A 13,000-nucleotide genomic window follows, 5' to 3' on the forward strand; every position below is an offset into this window, starting at 1 on the left:
GCCATTTTGATCAGCTGGACAAGCCAAGTAGTTATAACATTGGGATTGTAGGCATTCTACCCACATCCTAAGGTATGACAAAGATTGAGCAGTGGTTTAGACTTTGATAGACCCAGGATGTCTGTTGAACCATTTATTTTACGGCGTGCATCGCGAACAAGGGGGGGGGGATAGCTGCCGCTGCCGTAAAGTTGCTGGACTGACTAGATAAGTGCGCAAAATGATGCTTGAAACAGAGTTGCCCCCATCCGGAGGTGTCGGCGTGCACGTTGGTTGACTGCCGCGGCAGTGCATTCCAGGTGAAGCATATTCAACTCAGCGAATCTCGATGCGACATGGTAGGGACGTCTGGCCCAAAATCGGGTGGAGAGACAACTGCGGTGCAATTGCAGATGGTATAGGTGGTTTGTGGCTTGGTTAAAAAGGTTTGCGCGGTTTCCGTTACTGGTTGTCGGGACCAGGTATGTGCCCTGAGCGCAAGCGCGCTGCAATTGGGATAAATGGGGGGGGGGGGGGGGGCAGCAAATCACAGGATCTTCTCACCACAGAACTCTAGCGCACGGGATTAACTCTTGGGATTCAGCAACGTGTGTACGGTATACAATTTGGGTGGAACAGGCCATTATACGCTGGCACATCCAATATCCTCCCCCGAGGGACGCATGTCAGGAGTGAGCTTATCACGGTTGCCTGTACTGCCTTTCAGAATCCACTTACAGGGAAAAATGGAAATATGCCGGTCTGGGGGAGGCGTTTGGGGTTCCACCGGATTATTTGGCAGTTGGAAGCACTGACATGCGCTGCTCAATTGATGTGCCCACTGCCCAGCAGCCCGGGTCAGTTAACGTATATCCACCGTTTTGTCATTGTTCTGCTAATGCGCTGGTATCGCTGCTGTAATTCCAATTAGTTTAATATCAATCGCCTTTGATTCGTTGGGAGTGGGACAACCGTCCCTGACCGGCGAAAGCGCCGATGCAGCCCCGGCCCACCGTCCCCGTGCACGCACTAGGTATATCAGGCACCTATAATCGGCTTTGGAACCGCTAGTTTGTTTTACTTTTTCGAGATGTCTCTAGTGACTGGGGTTTACAGAGTTATAATGCCATCAACCCGCTCTTTTATTCAATGAAAAACAGATTATTCTATCAAAGAATTCGATTTCATGAAGGAACTGAACGAAATTTTGCTTTTTTTTAATTTAACTTAGTTTTAACAGCACGTAAAATTCCACGTTTTCTGGACTGTTGGCCGCGGCCTCCGAATGAACGCCACGCTGTCCAACATTCCCATCAGCTGACTGCGTTTTGGGTGACGTCGACAGGCGACCCGACGAAACCGTCGTGTTGTTTCTCCATGCAGTGCTTAATGCGGCGTTGCGGTGTGGTGCCCAGCTGCTGCTAGTCGTATTGCATCTGTTTGTAACGGTAAAGGGCGTCCTTTGGGAGCGGATCGACGTTTTCTTCATAAATCTTCAAACTTCAGACAGATGGTGAGTGTTGCGCAGTTCAAGTTTGTACTGCCCGAGTCAATGAAACTGAGTCCCGAGGTTCTGCAATAAGCATGCATTTTAGGAAGCCATTATGCACATTCTGAATGTCTAGAATACACTTCTTAGCATTGTGCTGTGATATTGTGTCCAACTTTATGTGTCTGTTTTGTTAATGCATTAATGTGTGGTGGTAAGTGGGTGTTTTGGTTCCACTTCATCTTTTCCAACACCCTTACCATTTTTAACACCTTTCACCTTTGCTTCCATGAGAACTTGCTGATGACCCTCTCGTGTAGATCTTGTGTGTACACAGGTCATGTGAGTCTGTATGGTATGTTAAAAATTTAATGCTGGGAAAAGGTATACACCTACTTGCCCACGTATTCAGCATTTGTGTCCCAGTCTGCTCTAAATGACCCAAAGTCTCACTGACTGTTCTTTGTCAACTGTTTGTCCCTGCCCCCCCCCCCCCCCTCTTAACCTTTGGTCTCCACTCATTCAGTAACTTGTACCCTTCCCAAACTTTTCCAAAGTCTGGAAAAACATTTTGGGGCATATTTTCTGATAGTTTCCATAATCTGCACTGCTCTCCCTCTGAACTCATCCAGTGAATCTATGCCCCTGCTTTTCCATTACTTCAAGCCACTGTGCTGGTTCTGAGCCACAATGTCATGTGGCCTGCTCAAGCATTGGAAGGGTTTTGTGCTTGCACAACATTTTTAGTCTCACTACTTGGATTTCATTAGTGGATCTCTGGCTCAGGGTGTGAGGTGAGAGACAAGGTCAGGGGTTATACAACTCCACACAGGGTCAGGAGGGTAGCATTTCAGCTTGGCAGGACATAAGACAATGAACACACAGTTGACACCAATTTAAAGCATTTGTTGACTGGCCCTGGCTTGTCTCTGTTGTCATTTTTGTCTGTTCTGCATTGCACATTGTGGTTGTGCTCAATCCGTGCCCCGGTTTGGTGTATTCCCAAGGTACCGTGAGCTGCTGACAGTAAATTAAGTTGTTCCATTTGTGGAATTCTTGCCTAAAAATTCCAAAGCTGTTCTAAATATCCTCCCTTGTCCTAGCCCTGGTGCAACGAGTTGTCAACACAGTCCGCCATGTTTCACAGACTTGAGTTGGCTTCATGACCACATAGTTAAAGGTCCCTGAAGCTGCCCCCCCCCCCTCCACAGACTTCAGCTGTCATGTCACATGTCAGAAAGCTGCAAGAGAGTGCTTAGGTATGCACATCTGTGGCAAATCATATTACCCTTGTCATAGCCAAGTCCCCTGGACCACTATGACATCAGTGTCATAGTTAAGCTGTTTTTAGCTTTCCTCTAGTTCTTGCCACCTACTGCATCACTATTGGGATCTTGTATCCTTTTTGAGAGCTGTACCTGTGCTTCAGTCAGGCATGAGGCTAGCTCTGGCTTTGCAAAGGCTCAGTTTTTATCAATGATGATGAGTTTGAATCCAACCTGGAGCTCTTTTCCCATGGCTGAATTCATCTTTGGTTCCAGTGGAATGTCATTTGAAACAGCTGGCTTCGCTATCAGCTTGCGCTTTGTGTCATTTTTAGATCAGGCGTGGGAATTTACTTTGCTCTGAAAAATTATTTTAACACATGCCTGGTTGGGGTGTCAATTTGCCCCTCCCCCTCCTTCCAGAATGCTTTCCGAATGGCTTGACATAGCTGCACCAAATTCTGCTTAGCTGTAGACAATGGAATAGCAGATTGTTTGGTATAGAAATTGATATGTGCCTTGCAAGGTCGCTGATCTACGGCAGGTCAAAGTCGGGCCGTGGATTTAGCAAAGTCGATTTCAAGGGAATTGTGCAGTCTGATGCAGCAACAGAGTGTTGGATGAAGCCATACATTTCTGAGATGCTTTCTTAAGTAACACAACAATGAAATGAACAAAGTTCATTGCCCTAGGGTCATGTATGAAGGTCAGGCCAAGGTCAAGACTGACCTGTTTTATTACTCTATGGCTTGCTATATGGGGTAGTTTCTGCTTCTCACTTTCATTTTTGGTAACAGAAGCCATGTTCCAAATGTTCTACAACTTTTTATAGGTCAGCATGGGTATTTGACCTAAAATGGCTCAGGTCAACATTTTGTTTTGGGAGCATACTACCTGGCATTGTCTTTGTTGCTTATTAAAATGCTAAACTTAAAACATTCTTGTATGATTCTGGTCACCATGACTTTCAAAAGGTCAAACAAGGCCACTGGCCTTAAATAAGCATGCAACCCTTCATTTAAACAGGTGTGTAGCATATGGGGGCACTTTGGATGGCAACCAGGAGTTTGATCTTGTTTGACGTTATTTGACCTGAAGGCTGGTATCTGGCAACCTCGCACTTTGGCCCAAGTGAGTTCATGTACAGGCGAACACACCCTGTGAATCTGGTGTCTAGCTCTCTTTGTTTTTTAGATCTCAGGGGTCAAATTGACCCCCTCCTGAGTGAAGTGTATCTAGCCAGCCACCCTGGCATGTGTTAATTTTGGCTGTGGTTTCAGCTTCATCCAGCCTTAAATGGAACAGTGGTCATTGCACTGTAGTTGTGACCATACAAAACACTCCAAAGTTTTCCAGATTTTTTGGGTGACATGTGGCCAAAAGCCCAAGACCAGCTGGCACTCTCAGCACTAGTGACACTTGATAACAGTCAGAGAATTGACCACAAAGTGCCATGCATGTACTGACTTAGGGCGAGAGACTTCAAACAATGCTGATGGCATTTTCTTGCCCCATTTAGTCTGACCAGATGCAAACATGGTTTTGGCTTTGCAAACCAACACTTTGCAAGGTTCGTCTCTGGTTTTGATGTGATCTTAAAGCAATGGGTTCGGCTTTAGCTGCACATTTTTTGTTCAAAGCTTCTGACTGACTTGGCTTCGTAATGCCAAATTTTGAAGCCCCTTCTCCGGATTCAACCTTGGTTTCATGTCGCTGTCTTGGCATCGGATTCGGCTTTGAGGGCACAAGCCTGGCTTCGTCACTGGTCCTTGCTTCAATAATTATCCACTAACAGTTGCTGCCTCCAGCAATAAAGCAGCTAGGGGGCCGTGAAAGATACCCCCATACAACTCTGTGGGAGTTTGCCCCGTGGGCAGCGTTTCAAAAGAACTAGTAAAAATGGCTACTGCTTCCCCCCCCCCCCCCCTTCATCTTCAACCTTGGGGAGCTTCCATTGCCCTGGCTGCCTCATTCAGCCATCATTTCACGCACCGTGCCACCCTGGTCGTGAGGCGGCCTCGGCTGTGACGTGTCCCATAGCGCGGCCGCTGACGCCGCCGTCCCGTGTTGACAGCCGGCTCCAGCCAGCGCGACTTCGGTGGGCGGCGGCGGCCGCTCGCCCAACAAGGGCATGTCGCGGCCGGCCGGCGGCGGCGGCACGGTACGTCAGCGCAAGCCGGCGGCCGGCGGCGGCGGCACCGCCAAGCGCACCACCGGCGCCGGCAGCGGCGGTATGTGGCGCTTCTACACGGACGACTCGCCCGGCATCAAAGTGTGAGTGGCTCCTGGCGCGCCGGGCTCAGGCCGTTCTGGTCTCGCTTGCAGTCAGACGTGTCAACGCGCGCGTTATACATCATTGTGGTCGTCCGTTTTACCTGTTGCGGACATTGTCGTACAAAAATCACTGCCGCAGCGTCAGAAATATGACGGAGTGCAAGCACGAATGTGACGGAGCGCAAGCACGACACTTTCATCGAGCTCGGCATCACTGCGCTGTTGACGGCCATGACGTCTTACAAATTGTCCATCGGCTTGGGCCCATTTTGCGGTTTACCTCTGCTGCATCTCATCCCTGCTGACTATTATCTGTTTGCGTCTCTTCAGTTGAGTAGTATCCATTTTTTTCGGACAGGCCGTACACCACGGTTGTGGTGTACGGCTTGTGGCTGTGGCTATGTAGGGTGTCATGTGCAATACGGTGCAGTCACCTCAGCTAATGTTTATGTGCACCCGCGGACATGCGTTACTGATGACGACCGTGACACGACCGACGTGCACCGTGACGCGTGCCGCTGTCGATTGCGCGACGGCCTGTTTGTCGCACAGTTCCACTGGCGCGGCACTGGTGCATCGCTACTCTGACCGGCTGTTTGTGACGATTGGCCGCCGCCCAGCGCCTGCAGCCTGCGACAGACTGCCCGCGGTCCCAGCCGCCCGGCGCCGAGTCAGTGGCGCTGCGTGACGGTTCGTGACGGTTTGTGTGACGCTTTCAGCGGCCCGGTGCCGGTGCTGGTGATGAGCCTGCTCTTCATCGCGTCCGTCTTCATGCTGCACATCTGGGGCAAATACACGCGCGGCTGAGGGCGCGCGCCGCTGATCAGGGCGGCCGCGCGCGGAGCCGGCCACACCCTATTTATTGCTCCGCGACACACAGCTGTTCATTCCCGGCCGGAGGATGCCGGCGCCGCCGTTTTTACCGAATGTCGTTATGTGTTTGTACTGTAATGGGGAGCCACGCGCGGACGGGGCACGTGGACACCACGTGTTGTGTAATAAAACGGACCACGTGGACATGTGGGGTGTGATGGACGTTTTGGTGGACGGTGGAACAAGGAAGACTAGCGCTGCTATCGCTGTTGTCATATACAGCAATTCATGTAAAAGCACTTCAAATGAGAGAAAATATCAGTATTAAACATGGCGCACTGAAACAACACAGTATATGTATATATATATATATATATATATATATATATATATATATATATATATATGCTTACCAGACGAAAAACTTACCAAACCAAGGATCTAGACAAGTCTTTTGTCCCAAAGTATTGCTGTAAATAGTAAGCATCTTATGTGATTCTTCCAAAGTTGCTCAGTGAGCGTGCGCAGTCTCACAAAATAAGTTTGGAGCTGTCCAGAGAAAAATGTTACCCCAAAAATGCAATTAAACGTGCCAAAGACGGCCACCTACGCATGCTCCACCACGATCACGCTACTCACGCTCCACCAGCCAACTAGTTTTAAAAATGTATTTGTGCCCTCCACCTTCCGACTCCCCAACAACACATTAGGCCGTGCACGTCCCAGTCGAATAAAAGACACGCGGCACTCCCAGCTGATTTACCGAGCCAGCGCAAGTACAACGCCTGACAGACCAGCGCAGGCCGGCGAGAAGGGATTGGAGTCAGGCACTCTGCTGACGGAAAGTACAACGTATTAATGGATTTTGGTGCGCTTAAACCGATATAATTGCAAAATATGATGGTTTATGCTGCAATTCATTGATGTTTTTGTCTTAATAAACATTTTTCCTTAATTTGCCAGGCCAAAGTTATGGGTTCATGTTACTCTGGTGCCCTGGCGTCTGCCGGAGCGTGATGGCTATCTCCGAACAGGTTTTTGGCTATTAATGGCAACGCTTTTCGACTTAAATGGACTTTTTGTAAAGCCTGAATCACCAACTTTTATTTCACACCCTTAAATGACAGATTTAACTTGGTTTAAATCCCCAGCTGCCTTTACATTTTTGTACTCCGAATACCAGGAAGTGGCCACCACAGGACGGTTCTGGATAAGTACAAATAAGTTCTTCAAAATCGTGATGTCCATCTATATACAGCTTGCCTCCAAATGGTTGCAAATCTGTTCAAGACATGAGCGCGGGCAGAATATTTATGCTCTTGACAAATCAGCACGAGGGGACGACTCATTAAAACCAATTGGAGAGGTTTGCTATGCTTAACCTCCAACCTGAGCTGGGAGGCGGGTGCAAGCCACTGAATAGTTGAGACTTCTAACGCTGAATTACGAGTGAGTCTGTTTTTGCATTGCCATGACAATGGTGGCGCGTGGGTAGGTGGCTCTCCTAGGTGGCCTAGGTGTGGTAGGTGCTTGGGTATGCGGTTTTCTATGACTGTTCGTTGCATCCTTGGCAATATATAAATATATATTGCCAATTGCCAAGGATGCAACGAACAGTCAGAAAACCGCATACCCAAGCACCTACCACAGAGCTACCTACCCACGCGCCACCACTGTCATGGCAATGCAAAAACAGACTAACCCGCAAATCAGCGTCAGAAGTATATATATATATATATATATATATATATATATATATATATATATATATATATATATATATATATATATGTGTGGTGTGTGGTGTGTGTGTGTGTGTGTGTGTGTGTGTGTGTGTGTGTGTGTGTGTGTATCAATGGTATGTTAAGTCATATTCAAGTTTGAGTTGATATACATACGCATAGGGCACAGGAAGTGGGAGCTATGCTGATCTACAGACCGGTACGATTCTGCTACTAGTTGCTCAGTTCCCGGTACTGTTCAAAGGCGATTCCATTCAACATTCGCACACTTTCTGGTTTCATTTTGTCACGAAACGAAGAGGCAAAATGAGTTTTGCCAACAACACTTTTCGTTCCATCATGATGGGGTACAAAATATTTTATTTTAGCCAGTCGCAATCCTGGAGTACAAAATCTCCTGGCGTACATTATAATAGGAAACGTCAATTTTTCAACACTGATCGCTATATAATCTGGGTCTCGCTAGGGGTGGACGAACGGGGCAGGACGAATGCAACATCGGTTTTTAACTGTATTTTTCCGGGTAGTTTGCAAGGGTGGCTTTCGGTTCTCGCCTCCTGCCAAGGAAATATGATTGCGCGCATCCTGCACTCACCACCCCAGTTGCGCCGTCCATCCGTACGGGCGCTGTTAACCTCCGCCACGTTACCAGACAGCACCGAGGAGGATTCACGTATTGCCCAACGCTGCAGCTGGCCGGGCCTGAGCTGACCCCGATTCACCAGCCACTCTTCCAATGTCATCTGGGCCGGCCGATGCCCCCGCCGGAGCACACGCGCCCGGGACGTCTGGATAACCAGGCTAGCTTTACATGCCGACCCGCGTGGCAGCGAGTGGTGAGTGGATAGTGTTTCACACCAGACCTGCATGCGTGATTTGCTGCCGGCAGGAAGTCTCTGCCAACTGTCTCTATCTCGATTATTACCAGCGGAGGCAACAGATCAGGCCATCGGCGTCGATATTCGCCATTGTTCTGCAATTTGCTCGTAATCATTGACCGAAGGTAGGTCATCGGTGGATCGCCCCCATAGCTCAGTTGGTTAGCGCGTCTGCGTTCCGATCCGCCTATCTATGGCGGGGTGGGTTCGAATCGCATTTGGCGCTCGGTATGTGCCCTTAGAATATGGCCTGCGGCCGGTGGCGGGGATCGCACTAAAGACCAGATGAGGTCATAGGACAATTTGACAGTCTGTGGCGAGCACTGTGCACGGCCAACTTTCGCCTTCTACTCTGATGTTTACCTGGAATTGATGGAATGTTAGCGGCCAGAGCTCATACAAGGAGCACTTCTAAGCGCGGGCTCCGATCCCAGACAAACATCCATTCAAAAGGTCAAGATGAAATTTGTGACAGCATTTAAAAAAGCTGCAGCGGTTTCAGGAGGCTCAATAGCGAGTGACAACGCCGGCCAAATTACTCACACGTTTGCAGATGGCAGAGAGGGACTAACTAGCAACTGAACTGAGTAGCTTGATCACTAGTGGATGCTTACGCAGAATGTAGTGCGCTCCATTCTTTGTTGACTTGCATCTTATTCACCACCCTCTTGTAAATGCTTACATTGGCGTGATTAACCGACCAAATAGATATGAACTACCGATGTCCCTGACTGTGCACAGTGATGGATGCACCATTGACATGGCTGGGCTATACGGAGTCATAAAATTAACAAACCGATTATTACGACCATATTTGAAAGCTAGATAGTTCCGCTACACTGAAACAGATTGAAGAATCGAGTGTCCACTCAGGAAGCTCCAGGTGCGTGGTGTGAGCCGCATGAGGTCTGCTGTGAGCTTCTGGCTGCCGGAGCCAGGTCGGATTGGGAGCTAGTCAGGACGACGGAAACGGAAGCGAGCCAGACTTTAAATTGGTTAGAAATGTGTCGGGTTGCCGCCAGGGCACCAAATCCATGAACATCTCCAAACCGAACAATCGGAACGAGGCGAATACAAGCGCGTACCCAGTCCAGTGTATTCCACGGACCACACGCGGCGATAGCGCAGAGTAAATCATGAGTAGCATACCAGTGGACCGGCCCACAGTCACCGGAGGTCCTCGGTCTGAAGCTTGAATGGCGCCGTCGCGAGCCCTTTAAACGCGCCGCTCAGCAGAAGCACCCGTGCACATCGAGATTACTAAGGAGCGTGGTGATAACGTAGATTGTCCGGTTGTTGGCGGCTGGGCATTTACAGGCCACCGCCCGCCGCTGGGTACGCTTGAGCCACGTTGGACCTCAGTTCTCGGCCACACACTGCTCGGCCGGCAGCTGGGTCGGCTGGATGGCGGGCTCCGGCATCGGCGAGAGCGGACCGACGGCCGCACGGACCGCCTCACTGCCAGGACGCGGATCATTAGGGGCCAGACACGGGTCATCATAGGTCAGACACGGGCCATCAGAGGTCATACACGGGTCACCATAGGTCCACACGGGTTACGGTCCAGTCACCATACGTCGGACACCGGTCACCAGGAGTCCAACACAGGTCACCAGGGATCCAACAAAGGTCACCAGGGTCCAACACAGGTCTGAAGAGATCCGACACGAGGCATCAGAGGGTCAGAAGGGTCACCAGAAGTCAGATACAGGTCACCACAGGGTCGAATGCAGGCCGTCAGAAGACAGACGACGAGTCGTCGGGGTCAGACATAGGTCATCAGGTGTCAGGCATAGGACATCAGGCGTCAAGGATAGGTCAGCAGGGGTCGGGAACGAGATTGGGCCAACGGTCGCAATAACTACGTCACTGTCCACGCAGAACGTCAGGAGGTGAAACAACCAAGGCACAACCAAGAAGAACCACCCCATCTATCTGCTCCAAACTTTACTTAGCTGCAACAATCGCCTATGATTTGAAATAGGCATTAGTCCATCATTGATGTCGCAAGTGGGAAAGCCCTAAGCTAGTGACATAAAACCCAACTGGTCCAAGAAGGGAAAAGTAGCTTATATTCATGGGGCCACCAGCAAGCTTTCGCGCGAGAGTTGCTAAGCTGATTTTTTCCCGCAGCTTTCTAACTCATTCCAGCTCCACCTGCATCATGAAATGAACCATTGTTTACTAGCCAGAGGTTACAATTTTCGACGCTGCAAACACGCCGGAACAGGTAGCCACATTCACTCATGCCATGGTTGGCTGCCGACAGCCCTGGTCGGGGTCACGCAGAGCCAGTCACTAAGGAATACACAGCGAGCACGGCATGTTCCCCGCTGCGAAAGCGCCCTCTATACTGATCATGAGATCGAGCACGAGCATGGTTGGCAGTGGACGTCGCCCCACACAGATGATGTGGGGCACACCATGACCAGGACAGTGTTCTGAGGCGCCGCAGGACACCTCAGGCGCGCAGACTTCACGCAGAGGCAGTGACGGCGGGTTCACGGACTACCGGGAGCCCGTGCAGGGGCTTTAGCCATTCAAATTCATCGCGGTTTGTTTTGGACGATGCCGTGAATGTACCGCTTCGAACCCGACGAGGCTTACGCTCCAGACATCACAGCAGGTGGTGTTACCGACGGTGTCGCAATGACGCGGCGACCCAGAGTGGTGCCGTGATGACGCAGCAGACCTCCCTGAGGGGGCCCCGTGATGACGCAGCAGACCCACCTGAGCGGTGCGTGATAGACGCAGCAGACCCACCTGAGCGGCGCCGTGATGACACAGCAGACCCATCTGAGCGGTGCCGTGATGACGCAGCAGACCCACCTGAGCTGGCATCGTGATGACCAGCAGACCCACCTGAGCGACGTCGCGATGACGCAGCAGACCCCATCCTGAGGGGTGCCGTGATGACGCAGCAGACCCACCTGAGCGGGTGCGCGTGATGACACAGCAGACCCACCTGAGCGAACGCCGTGATGACGCAGCAGACCCACCTGATGCGGTGCCGTGATGACGCAGCAGACCCACCTGAGGCGCATCGTGATGACACAGCAGACCCACCTGAGCGACGTCGTGATGATGCAGCAGACCCACCTGAGCGGTGCCGTGATGACGCAGCAGACCCACCTGAGCGGCGACGTGATGACACAGCAGACCTATCTGAGCGGTGCCGTGATGACGCAGCAGACCCAGCTGAGCGTTTTGGTGATGACGCAGCAGACCCACCTGAGCGGTGCCGTGATGACGCAACAGACGCTGGCGCGCGGGAAGCCGTTGAATGTGCCGGCGGCCGACAGGGTGTAGGCACCCATGTTGTCCCAGACGAGCCAGTGGCCGGGCTGGAGCGGCGGCAGCAGCTGGCCCTCGCAGAGTTGGTCCATTGAGTCGCAGGTGGGGCCCCAGATCGTGGCCGGCGGACCTGACGGCGGCGCGTCATCCTGCCGCCCGCGCCAGCCAGGTCACGCGCCGCTCGCGAACGCCGCAGCGCGCCGCACCAACAACGCCAACAAACACGCCGGCCAGATGAGTGCACGCGTACATGCCTGACCGATGCTTATAGGCCACGCAGGTCGCTGCTTTCCGGTCCTGTGGCTGGCGCAAGTCAGCGACACGCTTGAAATTCACCATAAACAAAATATTCAAATTCGTCGGCCATCGTGCGACCCCCGTTCCACAGACACGTACGCAGACGCGCTGAATAACAGGAGCATGAGGAGAGACAATACTAGAATCCATCCTCAAGCACAGTACTTCGGACCCGTGCACTCCGCAAAAATTCACGTCATGCTGACCACGGGTCGCTCCGCTCACGTCACGCCCGAAGCAGACGAAACACCCCCATCGCACACGTATAGAATTCCAGTCTTACACAACACGCGAGAGGTGTCACTTGGTGCTGGGAGGGGCGGCAGTTTTGTGGGTCATGTCCGAGCAGCGTCCCGGCGGCAAGTACGGGAGGAAGTCCACTTCACGACAGGGCCCTTAGACCACCTTCCCCTTCCCCATACCACCACATATATACGTTCCCCCTATATCCCCTTCCCTCCTCTCTCCTCCCTCCCCTCGTCCCTATCCGACGCGACTGTACCTGCAGCGGGCGCGGACGGCACACTTGGTGGTCGTACAGGACGCAGTTGAAGGCGCCGTACACGCCGTCGTTGACGTAGTAGTCGACGGCGTCCGACCGGCGTCGCACCGACGTCACCTGCGTGGCCAGCGTGAAGGCCGAAGCCCCATGTAGCGGCCGGGCTCGGCAATGACGCGCACGCCGCAGCGGCCGGGAAGCAGGCGTCGAGCGCGCCGCCGAGTGGGCGCGCCCGCCTCGTCCAGCGTCTGGCCGCGTCGCCGGCGAACCCGCCGCCCAGGTCCAGCAGCGTCAATCGCGCCAGGCCCAGTCGGCCGCCTGGTCGAAGACGACCGCCGCCGCGCGGATGCGCCCGGTCGTAGACGGCGAACTCGCGGCAAGCCGGACCGACGGTGAAGCTGACGCCGACCACGTCGCTGAGAGTGGAGCGCCACGGCCACTTGAGCAGGCTCGGGCGCTCGGCCGGCGGG

At 52.2% G+C, this 13,000-nt stretch overlaps 2 protein-coding genes across 2 annotated transcripts in view; one reads left to right on the forward strand and one right to left on the reverse strand.

Moving 5' to 3' along the window:
* The first annotated feature begins 1,299 nt into the window (after window positions 1–1,299).
* LOC119106443 (protein transport protein Sec61 subunit beta) lies at window positions 1,300–6,026 on the forward strand. The gene is made up of 3 exons (XM_037230091.1): window positions 1,300–1,492; window positions 4,808–5,007; window positions 5,727–6,026. Exons 1-3 carry the CDS (start codon window positions 1,490–1,492, stop codon window positions 5,812–5,814), a joined length of 291 nt encoding a protein of 96 aa, XP_037085986.1. The 5' UTR covers window positions 1,300–1,489; the 3' UTR covers window positions 5,815–6,026.
* A 3,772-nt stretch (window positions 6,027–9,798) lies between these two features.
* Window positions 9,799–13,000, reverse strand: part of LOC119105470 (ornithine decarboxylase-like) — a 3,250-nt gene continuing 48 nt past the window's right edge. The window contains exons 2-5 of the mRNA XM_037228935.1: window positions 12,777–12,946; window positions 12,534–12,694; window positions 11,672–11,883; window positions 9,799–9,898 (exon numbers count right to left, since the gene is read on the reverse strand). Of these exons, the coding sequence (XP_037084830.1) occupies window positions 9,799–9,898; window positions 11,672–11,883; window positions 12,534–12,694; window positions 12,777–12,946 (643 nt within the window). The remainder of the gene's footprint in view (window positions 9,899–11,671; window positions 11,884–12,533; window positions 12,695–12,776; window positions 12,947–13,000) is intronic.

The sequence above is a fragment of the Pollicipes pollicipes genome, unplaced genomic scaffold, assembly GCF_011947565.3.
Source record: "Pollicipes pollicipes isolate AB1234 unplaced genomic scaffold, Ppol_2.1 Scaffold_6138;HRSCAF=7277_pilon_pilon_pilon, whole genome shotgun sequence".
Classification (NCBI taxonomy): Eukaryota; Metazoa; Arthropoda; class Thecostraca; order Pollicipedomorpha; family Pollicipedidae; genus Pollicipes; species Pollicipes pollicipes.

What these genes read in the sequence shown, in the direction of transcription:
- LOC119106443 (XM_037230091.1), top strand. An exon ending in GACTCGCCCGGCATCAAAGT is followed by an intron (nt 5,008 to 5,726) that starts GTGAGTGGCTCC and finishes TGACGCTTTCAG; the next exon opens with CGGCCCGGTGCCGGTGCTGG.